The sequence below is a fragment of the Chlorocebus sabaeus genome, chromosome 4, assembly GCF_047675955.1.
Source record: "Chlorocebus sabaeus isolate Y175 chromosome 4, mChlSab1.0.hap1, whole genome shotgun sequence".
Taxonomy (NCBI): domain Eukaryota; kingdom Metazoa; phylum Chordata; class Mammalia; order Primates; family Cercopithecidae; genus Chlorocebus; species Chlorocebus sabaeus.
In genome coordinates, this window is record NC_132907.1 from 57418168 (window position 1) to 57437921 (window position 19754).

At 39.5% G+C, this 19754-nt stretch overlaps 1 protein-coding gene across 2 annotated transcripts in view; it reads right to left on the reverse strand.

Moving 5' to 3' along the window:
* WDR70 (WD repeat domain 70) overlaps positions 1 to 19754 on the reverse strand; it is a 361196-nt gene that overhangs the window by 252699 nt on the left and 88743 nt on the right. For both annotated transcript variants that reach the window (XM_007961416.3, XM_007961419.3), the window contains exon 8: positions 15249 to 15402. In XM_007961416.3, coding sequence (XP_007959607.1) covers positions 15249 to 15402 — 154 coding nt within the window. The remainder of the gene's footprint in view (positions 1 to 15248; positions 15403 to 19754) is intronic.

A 19754-nucleotide genomic window follows, 5' to 3' on the forward strand; every position in this document is an offset into this window, starting at 1 on the left:
CTAGAAATAAACTTTGCCAAGGAGGTGAAAAACCTCTACAAGAAAAACTAATAGGCCAGACACAGTAGCTTACGACTGTAATCCCAACACTTTGGGGATAGGCCAAGGTGGGTGGATTACTTGAAATCAGGAGTTCGAGACCAGCCTGGCCAACGTGGTGAAACCTCGTCTCTACTAAAAATATGAAAAGGGGCCAGGCATGGTGGCGCGCGCCTATAATCCCAGCTACTTGGGAGGCTGAGGCAGGAGAATCGCTTGAACCCTGGAGGTGAGGTTGCAGTGGGCCGAGATGGTACCAAAGAACTCCAGCCTGGGCGACAGAGCAAGACTTTGTATTAAATAACAATAATAATAATAATAATAATAATAATAATAATGAAAATTTTTTTTAAAAAACTATAAAAGAAACTGAAGAGGACATAAACAAATGGAAAGACATCTCATGCGCAGGGGTTGGAAGGATACTGTTAAAATGACCATACTACTCAAAGTAATCTACAGATTTCAATACAATCTCTATCAAAATACCAATGACATTTTTCACAGAAAAAGAAAAAAAAATGCTAAAATTCATATGGATCCAAAAAGCAGCCTGATAGCCAAAGTAATCCTAAGCAAAAAGAACAAAGGTGAAGGCATTGCACTACCTGACCTCAAAATATACTACAGAACCCAAAACAGCCTGGTACTGGTATAAAAACAGACACACAGACCATTAAGAACCCAGAAATAAATCCATACATTTACAGTGAACTCATTTTCTACAAAGGTGCCAAAAACATATATTGGAGAAACAATACCCTCTTCAATAAATGGAGCTAGGAAAACTAATTTCCTTGCAGAAAAAAAACTAGATCCTTATCTCTCACCATATACAAAAATCAACTCAAAATGGATTAAAGACTTAAACATAAGACTCCAAACTACAAAACGACTTGAAGAAAACACAGGGGAAACACTCTATGACACTGGTCTTGACAAAGACTTTATGGTGAAGACTCCCCAAAAGCACAGGCAACAGAACAGAAATAGGCCAATAGAACTGCATTAAACCACAAGTTTCTGCACAGCAAAGGAAACAATCGACAAAGAGACAACCCATAGAATGGGAGAATATATTGCAAACTATTCATCAAATATGGGATTAATATCCAGAATATATAAGAATATCTAGTAACAGCCAAAAAAATACAATCCTATTAAAAAGTGGGCAAAAGATATGAATAGACATTTCTCAAAGAAGCCATACAAATGTCCCACAGGTATATGAAAAAATGCTCAACATCACTAATCACTAGGGAAATGCAAATCAAAACTACAATACACTATTACTCCAGCAAGAATAGCAACTCTCAAAAAGATAAAAAATAACAGATTCTGTCAAGGATGGGAGGAAAAGGAAGTCTTATCCACTGTTGGAGGGAATGTAAATTAGTACAGCCAATATTAAAAACGACCATAAGATTCAAAAACTCCACTGCTGGATATTTATCCAAAGGAAGGGAAATCAGTATATCAAAGGGATACCTGCACCTCCATGTTTATTACAGCACTATTCACAATAGCAAAGATACGGAGTCAACCTAAGTGTCCATCAACAGATGAACAGATAAAGAAAATGTGGAGAGAGAGAGAGAGAGAGAGAGAGAGAGAGAGATGCACATGCACACAATGGGACACTATTCAGCCACAAAAAAATGAATAAAATCATGTCATTTGGAGCAACATAGATGGAATTGGAGGTCATTAAGTGACATAAACCAGATACAGAAATACAAACATCACATGTTATCACTCATATGTAAAAGGTTTACAAAAAAAACTCCTGGATGTAAAGACTAGAATGATAGTTACCAGAGGCAGAGAAGGGTGTGTGTGATGAAGAGAGGTTAAGGGGTATAAAAATACAGTTACATAGAAAAAAAAATGTTCTAAACTTTGATAGCCAAATAGGGTGACTATAATTAAGAACAATATATTGTCTATTTAAAAATAGCTGTAAGAAAGGACTTGAAATGTTCCCAACACATACAAATGATAAAAGCTTATGGATGTCCTATATAACCTGACTTGATCATTACATATTCTATGCACATAACAAAATATTACATGTATGCCATAAATGAGTGCAAATATTATATATCAACAAAATAAATAAAAACCCTCCAACTTGAGGGGGACAAAAAGAAAGCTTAATAATGAAGTTTTAAGGTTATTACCATGAGCATTCATTTATTAATAACCTACTAAAACATTTTTTAGTTTAACTCAATACTGATTTGTTATAGAACTTTGTTATACAAGAATATTACATTGGCTTAATAGTCACACATTTGTGGGTTCTAGGCCTAAGAACCCCATTGAATCTTAGGCAAAGGGTATGCCTAAGAATTTAAAGAGCAAAGGAAAATTCTGGCTGATGATAAATGAATTTTAGATGACATTATAACTACAGTTTTTAAAGTATATTTTATTTGCATGGTTTAAAGGTTGGAATAACTGCCTATCCTTTTCCTACTCTGCTAACCACCTAAACCAGAAGAACTAATGTCCCATTTTCCCAGACAAAATAACCAATAAATCCTACCAACTCCATCCAGACCAGTGATCTTCATATTTTAAAGAAGCAACAGAACTTGATTTGTAAAGGATTTCTTGTGGCAAATTCTAATACATAAAACAGACAAAACTGGAACTTCTCTGACTGAAGGAGAAGGTCCCCTATCCCTCACTCCCATACACCACCCCCCACTGCAGCCCGAGAGACTTGCACATAATCCCAAAACTGTAAAACATGCAAAATGTGACTCCAAGCAATAATTGACACAAACATTACGGGGTGATCAGAAAATGTTTTTTAGATACATAAAGAAAAAAAGACATACAGAAATTGAAATATGAATAGTGATTATATTTGACTAATAAAATTATGAATGGTTCTTTGAAGTTTTTCAATATTTTCTATAGTACAAAATGAATTACTGTTAGATATCCATTAAACATTATTTATAAAAGGTAAAATGAAAAACCTTTAGCCAGACTAACTAGGAAAAAAGGAGAAGACCCAAATGAATAAAAACCGATAAAAAAGGAAACAAGATAGCAGATACTGCAGAAATTCAAAGGTTAATTAGAGGCTACTACAAGCAACTACATGCCAATAAATTGCAAAACCTAGAAGAAATGGAGATATATATATATCATATATATCCAGACATATATAACTGACCAAGATTGAACCATGAAGAAATCCAAAACCTGAACACACAATAACAAGTAATGAGATCTAAGCTGTAATAAAAAGTCTCCCAACCAAGAAAAGCCCAGGATCTGATGACTTCATCGCCAAATATTACCAAACATTTAAAGAAGAATACTACTACTACTCAAATTATTCCAAAAAATAGAGGAGAAATGAATACCTCCAAACTCATTATACAAGGCAAGTACTCCCTTGCTTGATACTAAAACCAGACATCACATCAAAAAAAAAAAAAAAAACACACACACACACACACTCACTTCAGCCTGGGTAACAGAGCAAGACTCTGACGAAGGGAGGGAGGGAGGAAGAAAGAAAAGGGAAAAAAAAAAGAAAAGAAAATTACAGGCCAATATCCCTATAAACAATGATGTAAAAGTCCTCAACAAAATACTAGCAAACCGAATTCAGCAATTCATTAAAAAGATCATCATTACCAAGTAGGATTTATCCCAGGGATGCCAAGATGGTTCAACATATGCAAATCAATCAATGTGATACACCATATCAACAGAATCAAGGACAAAAACCATATAATCATTTCAATTGATGCTGAAAAATCATTTGATAAAATTCAACATCCCTTCATAATAAAAACCCTTAAAAAAATGGGTATAGAAGAAACATAACTCAACACAATAAAAGCCATATATGACAGACCCACAGCTAATATACTGAATGTCGGAAAACTGAAAGCCTTTGCTCTAAGATTCAGAACAAGACAAGGATGCTCATTTTTTTGCCACTGTTATTCAACACAGTACTAGAAGTTCTAGCAAGAACAATCAGACAAGAGAAAAATATAAAGGGCATCCAAACTGTAAAGGAAGAAGTCAAATTATCCTTGTTTGCAGAGTATATAATCTTATATTTGGAAAAACCTAAACACTCCACAAAAAAAATGATTAGAACTGATAAACTCAGTGAGGTTATAATATACAAAAATCTGTAGCGTTTCTATATGCAAATAGCAAACAATCTTAAAAAGAAATCAAGAAAGTAACTCATTTATAACTGCTACAAAAGAAATACCTAGAAATAAATTTAACCAATAAAGTAAAAGATTTTGGCCAGGTGTGGTGGCTCACACCTGTAATACCAGCACTTTGGGAGGCCGAGGCAGGCAGATCACAAGGTCAGGAGTTCGAGGCCAGCCTGGCCAACATGGTGAAACCCTGTCTCTACTAAAAATACAAAAAATGATTAGCCGGGCATGGTGGCACATGCCTGTAATCCCAGCTACTCAGGAGGCTGAGGCAGGAGAATTGCTTGAACCTGGGAGGCTGAGGTTGCAGTGAGCCAAGATCACACCACTGCACTCCAGCCTGGGCAACAGAATGAGACTCCATCTCAAAAGGAAAAAAAAAAAAAAAAGTGAAAGATTTCTACAATGAAAACTATAAAACACTGATGGAAAAAAAACCTGAAAAGGACACAAAAAAGATGAAAAGATACTCCATGTTCTTGGATAGGAAGAATCAATATTGTTAAACGTTCATACTACCTAAAGCAAACTACAGATTCAATGCAATTGTTATCAAAGTATCAACGGCCAGGTGCAGTGGCTCACGTCTGTAATCCCAGCACTTCAGGAGGCTGAGGTGGGTGGATCACCTGAGGTCAGGAGTTCGAGACCAGCCTGGTCAATATGGAGAAACCCCCGTCTCTACTAAAAATACAAAAATTAGCTGAGTGTGGTGGTGCATGCCTGTAATCCCAGCTACTTGGAAGGCTGAAGCATGAAAACGGCTTGAACCCAGGAGGCAGAAGTTGCACTGAGCCAAGATGACGCCGCTGCACTCCAACTTGGGTGACAGGGAGAGACTGTCTCAAAAAGGAAAAAAATCAACAATTCTTCTATTTCTTCAACATTTCTATTTCTTCACAGAAATAGAAAGAACTATACTAAATTTTATATGGAATGACAAAAGATCCAGAATAGCCAACGCTATCCTAAGCAAAATGGAGAAAACTGGAAGAATCACATTACCTGACTTCAAATTATACTACAGAGCTATAGTAACCATAACAGCATGATACTGACATAAAAACAGACACATAGACCAATGAAACAGAATAGAGAACTCAGAAATAAATCCATACATCCACGGTGAACTCATTTTCAACAAGGGTGCCAAGAGCATACATTGGGGAAATAACAGTTCTTCAATAAATGGTGTTGGGAAAACTGGTATCGATATGCAGAAGAATGAAACCAGACCCCTATCTTTTGGAATATACAAAAATCAAATCAAAATGGATTAAAGACTTAGGTCTAAGACCTAAAACTATGAAACTATTAAAAGAAAACATTGGGGAAACTCTCTAAGACATTGGTCTGGGCAAAGATTTTTTGAGTGATACCCTACAAGCACAGACAACCAAAGCAAAAATAGACAAATGGGATCATATCAAGTTAAAAAGCTTTTGCACAGCAAAGGAAACAATGAACAAAGTAAAGAGACAACCCACTGAATGGGAGAAAATATTTGCAAACTACTCATTTGACAAGGGATTAATAACCAGAATATATAAGGAGCTCAAACAACTCTATAGAAAAAGAAATCTAAAAATCCAGTTTTTAAAAGGGCAATATATTTGAGTAGACATTTCTCAAAAGAAGACATACGAATGGCAAACAGGTATATGAAAAGGTGCTCAACATCATAGATCATCAGAGAAATGCAAATCAAAACTACAATAAGGCCGGGCACAGTGGCTCATACCTGTAATCGCAGCACTCTGGGAGGCTGAGGCGGGGGGATCATATGAGGTCAGGAGTTCGAAGCCAGCCTGGCCAACATGGTGAAACCCTGTCTCTACTAAAAATACAAAAAGTAATTAGCCAGGCATGGTGGCGGGCACCTGTAATCCTGGAAACTCAGGGGGCTGAGGCAGGAGAATAACTTGAACCCAGGAGGCAGAGGTTCCAAACTCACACCACTGCACTCTAGGCCTGGGCAACAGAGTGAGATTCCATCTCAAAAAAAAAAAAAAACCCTACAATGATATATCATCTCATACCAGTTAAAAAAGTTTTTATCCAAAAGATGGAATAACAAATGCTGGCAAGAATGTGAAGAAAAGGTAACCCTCGTACACTGTTGTTAGGAACGTAAATTAGTACAATCACTATGGAGAAGAGTATGGCAGTTCCTCAAAAAACTACAGATAGAACTACCATATGATCCAGCAATCCCACACTAGGTATATACTCAAAAGAAAAGAAATCAGTATATTGAAGAGATATCTGCACTCCCATATTTACTGCAGCACTATTCAGAATAGCCAAGATTTGGAAGCAACCTAAGTGTCCATCCACAGAAAAATGGATAAAGAAAATGTGGTACATATAGACAATGGAGAACTAGTCAGCCATAAAAAAGAATGAAATCCTGTCATTGCCAACAATATGGACAGAACTGAAGGTCATTATGTTAAGTGAAATAAGCCAGGCAAATAAAGACAAATTTCTCAGGTACTCACTCATATAAAAATTAAAACAACTGAACTCACAAAGATGTAAAGTAGAATGATAGCTACCAGAGGCTGGGAAAGGTAGTGGGGGGATGGGGGAATGGAGATGGTTTCTTTTTTTTTTTTTTTTTTCTTTTTTAAGACGGGGTCTTGCTGTTGTCTCCCAGGATGGAGTGCAATGGCGTGATTTCGGCTCACCGCAACCTCTGCATCCCAGGTTCGAGTGATTCTCCTGACTCAGCCTCCCTCCCGAGTAGCTGGAATTACAGGCACCCGCCACCACACCCAGCTAATTTTTGTATTTTTAGTAGAGATGGGGTTTCACCATGTTGGCCAGGCTGGTCTTGAACTCCTGACCTCAGGTGACTCACCCGCCTTGGCCTCCCAAAGTGCTAGGATTACAGGCGTGAGCCACCGCGCCTGGCTGGGGATGGTTTCCATAGGTAGAAAATATAGTTAGATGGAATGAATAAGATACAGTATTTGATAGTGCAACAGGGTGACAACATTCAATGGTAATTTATTATACATTTCAAAATACCTTAGAGTATAATTGGGTTTTTAGTAACACAAAGGATAAATGCTTGATGTGATGGATAACCCATTTACCCTGATGTGATTATTATGCATTGCATGCCTGTGTCAAAATAACTGATGGGCTGGGCATGGTGGCTCACACCTATAATCCCAGCACTTTGGGAGGCAAAGGTAGGAGGATAGCTTGAACCCAGGAGTTCGAGACCAGCATGGGCAACATATTGAGACATCGCCTCCATGCATACACAAAATTTTTTTTTTAATTCGTTTGGAATGATGGTGCATACCAATTGTCCCAGCTACTCGGGAGGCTAAGGTGGGAGAACAGCTTGAGCATAGGAGGAGCAGGACACTGCACTGTAGCCTGGGCAAAAGGGCAAGCCCCTGTCTCAAAAGACAACACTTCAGGTACACCATAAATATATACACCTACTGGGCTGGGCACAGTGGTTCATGCCTGTAATCCTAGCACTTCGGGAGGCTGAGGTGGGCAGATCACGAGGTCAGAAGTTTAAGACCAGCCTGACCAACGTGGTGAAACCCCATCTCTACTAAAAACACAAAACTTAGCCGGGCATGGTGGAGCGCACCTGTAATCACCAGCTACTCAGGAGGCTGAGGCAAGAGAATAGCTTGCACCCGGGAAGCAGAGGTTGCAGTGAACTGAGATCGCACCACTGCACTCCAGCCTGGGTGACAGACTGAGACTCCATCTCAAAAAAACAAAAACAAACAAACAAACAACAACAACAAAACCCACAAAAATTAAAAACAAAAAATTGTTTAAGGTATGAGTGTAAATACTTGCCCAATAATGCACTGGGTCATAGACCAGTATGTATTTCTATACCCCTACAAGTACTCTTTTTTACAAAATTTATTATTATACAGTAGCATAATATATAGTTTTGTTGTTTTAATTGTGGATGCCTATTTTAGTTTCAGATTTCTTACCATGTCAATATACCAGGTCCATCTCATTCTTTTTCAAGCACAACATGTATAGATTAAGTATATTAACCCTGTATTACTTTTCCCTGTTTGTAGTCTGCCTTTTAATTTTGATAACTTCTATGCTTGGACAGTTATCTTCCTTAAACTAGATAGCAGATAAACATTTATCTAAAATTTCATATAGTTTTCTTATGTTGTTTTTCATGTATTGATATTATTTTGTTGCAGAGGATAGGTAAAGTATCTTTTTTTCACTCATTTTAGGTTCCAGAGTATATGTGCAGGTTTGTCATACAGGTAAATTGCATGTCACAAGGCTTTGGCATACAGATTATTTCATCGCCCAGGTAAGCAGCATAGTACCAAATAGTATGGCATATATACATCATGGAATACTATGCAGCCATGAAGAAAGAATGAGACCACGTCCTCCACAGCAACATGGATGTATCCTAAGGACATTATCCTATACAAACTAACACAGTAACAGAAAACCAAATACTGCATGTTCTCACCTATAAGTGGGTATAAGTGGAACCTGTAAGTATTCTTTCAAAATACATACATATAGGCCAGGCGCGGTGGCTCACGCCTGTAATCCCAACACTTTGGGAGGCTGAGACAGGCGGATCACAAGGTCAAGAGATCGAGACCATCCTAGCCAACATGGTGAAACCCCACCTCTACTAAAATACAAAAAATTAGCCAGGCATGGTGGTGTTATATTGTACATTTCAATAAAAGTAGTCTCAGCTACTTGGGAGGCTGTAGTCCCACCTACTTGGGAGGCTGAGGCAGGGGAATCACTTGAACCCAGGAGGCAGAGGTTGCAGTGAGCTGAGATTACGCCACTGCACTCCAGCCTGGTGACAGAACTAGATACTTTCTCAAAAAAAAAAAAAAAATACATACATATATTTCATATATACACACATAAACATATAAATGATATAAAGAATACAGATACAAATTTAATAATATAACAATTTAACAATATAATTAGGAGGGCCTGTTTATATATGAAGTATATTTTATCATGATAGATTAGATACAGTATTAATAAATTGCTATCTTTAACACCCTATTCACTGAATTTTCCAGTAAACCACGATTACTAATTACTCCTGGAATCAGAAAAGAGGTTAAAAAGATTTTATAACAGTATCCTATGAAATGTACTACTTTCAAGTAATAGTAGTTGAATTACCAAAACCCATCATTCAAGCCAATGACTACAATTAAGATATCAGTAACACTTCCTAGACAAATAAACAGTCAATTAATTATATTTACATCTGAGAAATGGAGAAAGTACATATAAGCCATGATTTCAACGTCAAAAGAGAGAATATTTGGCAAGGAGGGGTGAGTTATAGCAGTTTTTTGTATGCTGGTAATTAATTTTAATTTCCTACATTTTTATGTAGATTTCTGCTATTCTTGTCCTACTTTTCTAGTCATCTTTCTATATGGATGACTACATAAGTCTAAGAATGCCAAAAGAGACAGACACAGAACCAGTCGGATTCCTTTCTTCTTGAAGCTTCTGCACAGCAAAAGACACTTTAACAGACAACGTAGAGAATGGGAGAAAATTTTTATAAACAATGCATGTGACAAAGATCTAATGTCCAACACCGATAAGGAACTTAAACAAATTTACAAGAAAAAAAAATCTCATTAGAAAATGGGCAAAGAACATAAAGAGACACTTAAAAAGAAGACATACATGCAGCCAACAAGCATATGAAAAAAAGCTCAATATCACTGATCATTAGAGAAATGCAAATCAAAACCACAATGGCATACCATCTCACACCAGTCAGAAAGGTTATTATTAAAAAGTCAAGGCCAGGCATGGTGGCTCACACCTCTAACCCCGGCACTTTAGGAGGCCAACACAGGCAGATCACATGAGGTCAGGAATTCGAGACCAGCCTGAACAACCTGGCAAAACCCTGTCTCTACTAAAAACACAAAAATTAGCCAAGCGTGGTGGCGGGCACCTGTAATCCCAGCTACTCAGGATGCTGAGACAGGAGAATCGCTTGAACCCAGGAGGCGGAGGTTGTACTGAGCCGAGATCATGCCACTGCACTCTCCAGCTTGGGTGACAGAGCTGGACTCTGTCTCAAAGAAAAAAAAAAAAAAATTATATTTGAACTTTGTTTGAATCGCTAACACATACTGGGCATTCAATAACAAAAGAAAGGACATGAGATTGTGATCCTTATTAGGGTTTGAGAGGCACTTCACTAGGGTTCAACATAGAGCAGTCTGAAACATACTATAATAATTTGATCCAATGGTTCATCTACAGCACCTAAAAAGATTCCAGCAGATTCTCATTATTCAGTGTAGCTACGGTCTATAAAGTTCCATGAACACTGAATTAGTAAATAAAAAGTTAGGTTTCAGCAAGCCACTGGTCACATTTTTGTAAACTTACCAACACCTAATTTTGTTGTATGTGTGCTTATTTAATATATATTGTTGGCTAGGCGCAGTGGCTAACGCCTGTAATCCCAGCACTTTGGGAAGCCACGGCAGGCGGATCATTTGAGGTCAGGAGTTTGAGACCAGCCTGTTCAACATGGTGAAACCCCATCGCTACTAAAAATACAAAAAAAAAGAAAAAAAATTAGCCAGTCATGGTGGCACATGCCTGTAGTCTTAGCTACTCAGGAGGCTAAGGCAGGAGAATCGTTTGAACCCAGGAGGCAGAGGTTGCAGTGAGCCAAGACTGCACCACTGCACTCCAGCCTGAGCAACAGAGTGAGACTCTATCTTCAAAAAAAAAAAAAAAAAAAAAAATTAAATAAATAAATAAATAATACATATTGTTGATTCATTAACATTGAACTCACACCCAATGGCACTACAGCATTCATGCCTGAATGAAGTTTATTTAATGCATGTATTTTCTCTGTAAGGCACATCACAGACTTCTCGGACTTATGAATTGCTAAGCAGCACTTCAGCACTATGCTTGGGGGCTAATTTAAAGGGCAAACCAACCAACAAACTGTACAAAAATAGGAAAAGCATGGCATTAAATAGACAACAAAAAGGATACCTGGCTATTGTATGAGAGCTGAAAAAGAAGGCAGAATATCACCCTGTTCAAACTCAAATTCTTTGTCACTCTGTGCAAGCACATGACTATGAAAGTGCTATGAGTACTGATTTGGGGATTACAAAAAATAGTAGGTCAGTTCACAAATACAAAAGCTGCAAATAAAGAGGATCGACTGTATTTTCATAGACAATCTAATCTCACAGAAGATTTCAATTCAGACAAAAATCATGAGAATTACTGTATTAGAAAAGGGTACTAGATAGGGGGAAAAGAATAAAAATCAGAATTAAAGGCTCAAAATTCTGCATCAACCATATCCAGTTACACTTTAATATGTTTGTGACAGACTACATTATTGTTCCCAAACCATCACCCCTCCCTGTATCTACAACCTTTCCCCAAGACAATGCAGTTCCTCTTGCTAGAGATCAGGTATATTTATCTATACTATCAATGTTAGCCATGGACAAGGTATATGTTTTGACTGACTGAATGTTAGTGGACATGATACAAGCAATGGCTTAAAATGTACTTCCTGAACTGGAGTTTCCTTGTGATTCTATCACTGTGACAAAAACACATCCTCATGTAGTCCACTGATCCAAGGGGGAACAAACACACAGAAAACATACCTAGACTCTATCTGTAGCCTGGAGCCTCACCAAGCCAAGAACAGTCAACTCACAGAAATGTTAGCAAAAATAAATGTTTTTCGTACCTTAAGTTTTATAAAATTATTGACCTATAGTTAAATGATATATACTATACATTAATTTTAAAATATCATTATCCCATTAAAAATATTTACATTAAAAACTGAGATCACTTTCTTTCCTTTTTTTTTCTGAAATTAAGATACAGGGTGTCTCAGTGTTGCCCAAGCTGGAGTTCAGTGGCTAGTGGCTATTCACAAGCACGATCATCACACACTACAACCTCAAACTCCTGGGATCAAGCAATCCTCCTGCCTCAGCTTTCCAAGTAGCTAGAACTACAGATGTGTACCACAGCATGTCAGCTGTCTCTCCCCTTCTTGACCTAAAGCCTAGCACAAAAATTAACTGAAGAGAATGTTTCCAAAGATGCCTGAATCAATATTCCCCATCCTATATAATTTCTGTTTGATTTTGCCATTCACCCATAAAATGGTGGGATCTACCTCCCCTCCCTGCAAATTTGAGCTGGCCCTCTGATCCAAAGATTTGAAGCCAGATATTAAGCTACTTAATTAATTTTCATGTTTGTCCTCCATGCAACCTAGCAATCAAGTAAGAAGTCAAAACCTACTGATATGGTTTGGATGTGTCCCCACCCAAATCTCACCCTGTATTGCAATAATTCCCATGTGTCAAGGGCAGGGCCAGGTGCAGATAAATGAACCATAGGGATGGTTCCCCCCATACTGTTCTCGTGGTAGTGAATAAGTCTCATGAGATCTGATGGTTTTATAAATGGGAGTTCCCCTGCACATACTCTCTCTTGCCTGCTGCTATGTGAGACATGATTTTGTACCTCCTCACCTTCCACCATAATTGTGAGGCCTCCCCAGCCATGCAGAACTGTGAGTCAATTCAACCTCTTTCCTTTATAAATTACCCAGTCTCAGATATGTCTTTATCTGCAGTGTGAGAACAGACTAATACAATAAATTGGTACCAGTAAAATGGGGTGCTGCTGTAAAGATACCCGAAAATGTGGAAGCAACTTTGCAACTGGGTAACAAGGAGAGGCTGGAACAGTTTGGAAAGCTCAGAAGAGGACAGGAAAATGTGGGAAAGTTTGGAACTTCCTAGAGAATTGTTGAATGGCTTTGACCAAAATGTTAATAGTGATACAGACAAGGAGGTCCAGGCTGAGGTGGTCTCAGATGGAGATGAGGAATTTGTTGGGAAATGGAGTAAAGTCACTCTCACTATGCAAAGACACTGGAGGCATTGTGCCCCTGTATTAGAAAAGGGCACAAGATAGGGGGAAAAGAGTGAAAATCATAATTTTTTTTCTAGAGTTCCCTAGAGATCTGTGGAACTTTGAACTTGAGAGAGATGATTTAAGGTATCTGGCAGAAGAAACTTCTAAACTGCAAAGCATTCAAGAAGAAGCAGAGAATAGTTCAGAAAATTTGTAGCCTGATGATGCAACAGAAAAGAAAAACCTATTTTCTGAGGAGATTGGGTTGTAGAAATTTGCCTAAGTAATGAGGAGCCAAATGTTAATCACCAAGACAATGGGGCAAACGTCTCCAGGGCATGTTAGAGATCTTCACAGCAGACCCTCCCATCACAGGCCTGGAGGCCTAGAAGGAAAAAATGCTTTTGTGGGTCCAGGATCCCCTGCTGTGTACAGCCTAAGAACTTGGTGCCCTGCATCCCAGCTGCTCCTGCCATAGGTAAAACGGGCCCTTGTACACCTCAGGCCATGGCTTCAGAGGGTGCAAGTCTCAAGACTTGGCAGGTTCCAGGTAGTGTAGAGCCTGAAGATGCACAGAAGTCAAGAATTAAGATTCGGGAACCTCCACCTAGATTTCAGAAGATGTATGGAGACGTCTGGAAATCCAGGTAGAAGTTTGCTGTAGGGGCGGGGCCCTCATGGAGAACCTCTGGTAAGACGGTGTCGAAGGGAAATATGGGGTTGGAGCCCTCACACAGAGTCCCCACTGGGGTACTGCCAAGTAGAGCTCTGAGACAAGGGCCGCCATCCTCCAGACCCCAGAATGGTAGATCCACTGACAGCTTGCCCTGTGTGCCTGGAAAAGCTGCAGACACTCGACGCAGTCAGAAAGGGGGCTGTAACCTGCAAAGCCACAGGGGCTGGGCTGCCCAAGACCATGGGAACCCACTTCTTGCATCACCCAGATGTGACACATAGAGTCAAAGGAGGTCATTTTGGAGCTTTAAGATTTGCCTGCTGGATTTTGGACTTGCATGGGGCCTATAGCCCTTTTGCTTTGGCTACTTTCACCCATTTGGAATGGGAGTATTTACCCAATGCTTGTATTCCTGTGTATCTAGAAAGCAACTAACTTGCTTTTGATTTTGTAGGCTCATAGGTGGGAGGGACTTGCCTTGTCTCAGATGAGACTTTGGACTATGGACTTTTGAGTTAATGCTGAAAGAAGAGTTTGGGGGACTTTGGGAAAGGCATGATTGGTTTTGAAATGTGAGGACATGAGATTTGGGAGGGGCCAGGGCAGAATGATATGGTTTGGTTGTGTTCCCACCCAAATCTCATCTTGAATTGTAATAATTCCCATGTGTCAGGGGCAGGGCCAGGTGGAGATAATTGAATCACGGAGGCAGTTTCTCCCATGCTATTCTCACGGTAGTGAATAAGTCTCATGAGATCTGATAGTTTTATAAATGGGAGTTCCCCTGCAAATGCTCTCTCCTGCCTGCCACCATGTAAGACATGACTTTGCACCTCCTCGCCTTCCTCCATGATCGTGAGGCCTCTCCAGCCATGTAGAACTGTGAGTCAATTAACCTCTTTCCTTTATAAATTATCCAGTATCAAACAGGTCGTTATTAGCAGCATGAGAACAGACTAATATACCTACTAAGACACTGTAAAAAGACCCAAACTAGACATGTGGCAAGAGAAAAAAAGAGAGAGAGAGAGAGAGAGAGAGAGAGTGCCAGCAAGAAGGGAAGGGGTGGGGCAGAAGTAAGGAAGAGGCAAAGACAGAGAGAGATGCCATGGAGCAGGACATCGACTGCAAACCATCTGGGCCCATTTTGTATCTTATAGCCATCCTAGTGCTCCAGCTGATACTGTATGAAGCAGAACTTCCCAGCCAATCCACACAATTGTGAGAACAAATAAATTGCTATTGTTTTATAACACTAACTTTTGGGGTGAATTATTACATGATAAGTCAAATAGTTGTTAATAAATGTGTGCTGAATTAATTTAATTCATTAAAATTTTCTGTTTAATGCTTACCTTGGTGTTGGCCATGTCTACAATATACTGGTCTCCTTTTATACATTCCATTACCTCAAAACCATCTCTGTCAATCACCTTGGCCTGAGAGCTTCCAGATACAACAAGAATCATGTCTCCTGTGTTACTATACTGTAATGACTTGATCTGGTGGCTGTACAAAAAGAAAAGGAAAATTGGTAAGATACTGAGCACAATGTTTATAATTTTACTACAGTAAGTATTGCCAGAAAAAAAAATGTTACACAAATGCACAAATTGATAATTTCACAAAATCAGGAACATCAACCTCAAATGCATTCTAAATACCCACGGGCAGCCGAGCGAGGTGGCTCACGCCTATAATCCCAACACTCTGGGAGGCTGAGGCAGATGGATCACCTGAGATCAGGAGTTCAAAACCAGCCTGGCCAACATGGTGAAACCCTGTCTCTAACAAAAATACAAAAAATTAGCCGGGCATGGTAGCAGGTGCCTGTAATCCCAGCTACTTGGGAGGTAAAGCCAGGAGAATTGCTTGAACCTGGGAGGCAGAAGTTGCAGTGAGCTGAGATTGCATCACTGCACTCCAGCCTGGGCAAGAAGAGCAAAACTCTGTCACAAAAAAAAAAAAAAAAAAAAAAAAAAAAAAAAACAACCAACCAACCAACCACTGGCTATTCTGGTAGTTCTCTCTTTCCACTCTCCACTACAATCTATTAAAATCTCTCTAATTACCTTATGTCTCCAACCCAACCAACTCTCCCTCTTTCAGCTGTTGAATCTTCTGGCTCTTTCTCAGAAGAAACAAGAACTGCCTCAACTTCCTCTCATTATCCTTATAAATTTATCTTTACTTGAACTTTCTTCCTCCTCCTCTTTCATTACAATGGTAGAAATGAACCTCTTCCAGCCCATGGCAAATCATACTTATATCCTGGATCTCATCTCTCCCAGTCTCCTCAGGAACTTCTACCAACTATCTTCTCTCTCTCCTCCCCTTCACAGCTAAGCTGTTTGAACAAGTTTTCAAGCCTCGTCATCTCCTCCTTTAATTGTCTAGCACTACGATATCTTTCCACCCTCACCACTCCACTAAAACTAATGTTGCCATTGTGGCTGTAGTGAAAACAGTGGTGTGCTACCCAGAACTCCCCCTTCAGAAGTGAAGTGCTCATTCTCCTAGCCTCTGGGATTTTGCCTATTGATGGCTAATAGCTGAACCCTCAGGAATTTCCCTGAGTTGCAATTCCCTTACCAAAGGTTACACTATTATACCACCCCAAAACAGCCCACATTCAATGACTGACCAATATACAGTAGAACAGTCTATTCCTGGAATATCTCAGAGGGGTTATTCTACCTTCAGATCTCCCTGTGGAACAGTTGTTGCTACTATGGCAACTACATGGCAATTCAATTTCCCCATCTTCCTAATGCTGTTTCCCTTGTACCCTCTCTCACGGGGATTGACCCCAGAAACACTCCCCAATATAAACTTCTGTCATGCAAACACAGACATTTCCAAGTGTGTTTTTGGGAAACCTGACCTGGGAGAGTTGATACCAAAAGTGGTCCTATGAAGTTTTGACTCCCAATGAGAATTTGATGCTGTATCAATCAAAAACCGGCTAGCAATGAGAAACCCATTACTGGTGGCACATAGTCCCTAACATGCCACAGCAGGGCAACCACAATTGCTGAAACTTTTGTTGGTGAAAGAGAAGCCACGGCAGGTGCAATATTTCAGGCATTTGTGAAGTACACAGAAGTAATTAAAAGGACTAGGAATTGGATAGCTGTTGCTAGGAGCAGTCAATGCAACGGAGAAAAACAATGAAAGGGTGAGAGTGATAAATCACCAATTAAAGACTATAATGTGAAATCCAGAGTCTCTTTGGCAGCATATAAAGACGGGGTTATTGGTCTCTGTCAGATAAGCGGTATGCAGTCATTGATCTCATGAAGCATTTTTTCTGCCCCTATTAAGGAGGACTAAGAGCAGCTGACAGTCACATCCAACTAACAACAGCATACATTTACATGCATGAATCAAGGCTATTATTAATTTTCCAGCCTTTAGAGTCCCAAGGCATATGAACAATCCAAAGAAATTCATGTTGATCCATGGTCTAAATATCACATTAATTCAATCAGGTGAGCAAGAAGGAGCACACACACTGGTAAGATACAACCTTCCCAGAAAATGAGAGATAAACCCTATAAAAGAACAGGAGATTGAGACAAGGAGATGAGGAGAAGATGCATGTAGATAGACATATGAAAGGGGACAAGTATGAAGCTTTTTGGGTCACAAGCTAATCCCAGAAAGCATCAACCTCAAAAAAGGCAATGAATAACCATGCAAAGTGACTTGGTCAGTTTGGCTGACATCATCCACCCCACTGTTAATAGGCTTGTAAATGAAATCGTCATGGTGGCATCAACAGAAGTTATAGATGAGCCCAACAGCAACTCGTAACTTGACCTAACTGTTGTTGCTGCTGAAGATCCAACCTGCCAACTATGGTGAGCCTTTCCTCACAAAATCAATACTAAGCTAATAAACAAGTAAAATACATTATATGAAAAAATGGTAGTAAGTATGTGGGGGAAATAAAGCTAGGAAGGTAAGAGGACAGGGATAAATATTTTAAATAAGGAGGTCAAGAAATAAGTGAGTAGCTAGAATTACAGAATCACTTAAAATAAAGGCAAAATAAAGATGTTTTCAGAAAAACTAAAACTAACAGAATTTGTCAACAGTTGACTTGCTTTAAAAGAGATATTACACAGAATTCTCCAGGTAGAAAGAAAATGATCCCCAATAAAAGTACAGAGTATGGCACGAAGAATAACAGAAAGGGAGAATATACAAGTAAATGAACAAATAAGTTATGAATACTGACTGCATAAAATAACAATACCATATGAACGGTTTAAAATGCATATACCAATATGTAAAAGTAAAGAGGACCCTTGAACAACACAGGTTTGTACTGCACGGGTCCACTTTTACACTGATTTTTCTCAACCACATACAGATCAAAAATACAGTATTCTGCCAGGAACAGTGGCTCGTGCTCATAATCCCAGTTATGCAATGAGCTATGATCGCATCACTACACTCCAGCCTACGTAAAAGAGCAAGACCCAATCTCTAAAAAAAAGAAGAAAAGGCAGGGCACGGTGACTCATGCCACAGTTTGGGAGACCGAGGTAGGTGGATCACAAGGTCGAAATCAATACAATCCTGACTAACGTGGTGAAACCCCGTCTCTACTAAAAATACAAAAACTTAGCCAGGTGTGCTGGCATGCACCTGTAGTCCCAGCTACTTGGGAGGCTGAGGCAGGAGAATTGCTTGATCCTGGGAGGCAGAGGTTGCAATGAGTCAAGATTGCTCCACTGCACTCCAGCCTGGCTGACAGAGTGAGACTCCATCTCAGAAAAAAAAAAAAAAAAAAGAAGACAAAGAAAAAAGAAACAATAAAACATTGTATATAGTATTCACTATAGTATTCACAGGATGCAAAACTTGCATATACAAAAGGCTGGCTTTTCCCACAGGTGGATTCCTCAGGACCAACTGCAGGACTTGGGTATGCACAAATTTGAATACAGACAGGGATCCTTGCCTATACCAAGGGGACAACTATATGTGAGAACAGCAGCAAAACGGCAGGAGGGAGTAAATGCAGTTACGTGTAGTTAATAATCCAAAGTCTTTGTATTGACTGGGAAGTACTAATTTTAACAGACTTTGTTAAGTTGTAATCTTTAGGCTAACGACTAAAAGAATAGTAAAAGACAATAAACTAACAAACTGACAGAGAAGAGAAAACATAATATTAAAAATTAATGCAGACCGGGCACAGTAGCTCATATTGTAATCCCAGCACTTTGGGAGGCTGAGGTAGGCGGATCACCTGAGGTCAGGAATTTGAGACCAGCCTGACAAACATGGAGAAACCCCATCTCCACTAAAAAAGCAAAAAAAAACTAGCTGGGCGTGGAGGCGCATGCCTGTAATCCCAGCTACTCAGGAGGCTGAGGCAGGAGAATCGCTTGAACCTGAGAGGGCGGAGGTTGTGGTGAGCCAGATCACGCCATTGCACTCCAGCCTGGGCAACAAGAGTGAAACTCCATCTAAAAAAAAAAAAAAAAAAAAAAAAAAAAAAAAATCAAGGAATGAGGATGGGTGCCAAGGCTCACATCTGTAATCCCAGCATTGTGGGAGGCCAAGGCAAGTGGATCACTTGAGGCCAGCCTGGTCAATATAGCGAAACCCTGTCTCTACTAAAAATAAAAAAAATTAGCCAGGCGTGGTAGCGCACACTTGTAATCCCAGCTACTCAGAAGGCTTAGGCATGAGAATCACTGGAATCTGGGAGGTGGAGGTTGCAATGAGCTGAGATCATGCCACTGCACTCCAGCCTGGGCAATAGAGTAAGATTCTGTCTCAAAACCTAAAAATAAAAAATAATAAAATAGGCCGAGCGCAGTGGCTCAAGTCTGTAACCCCAG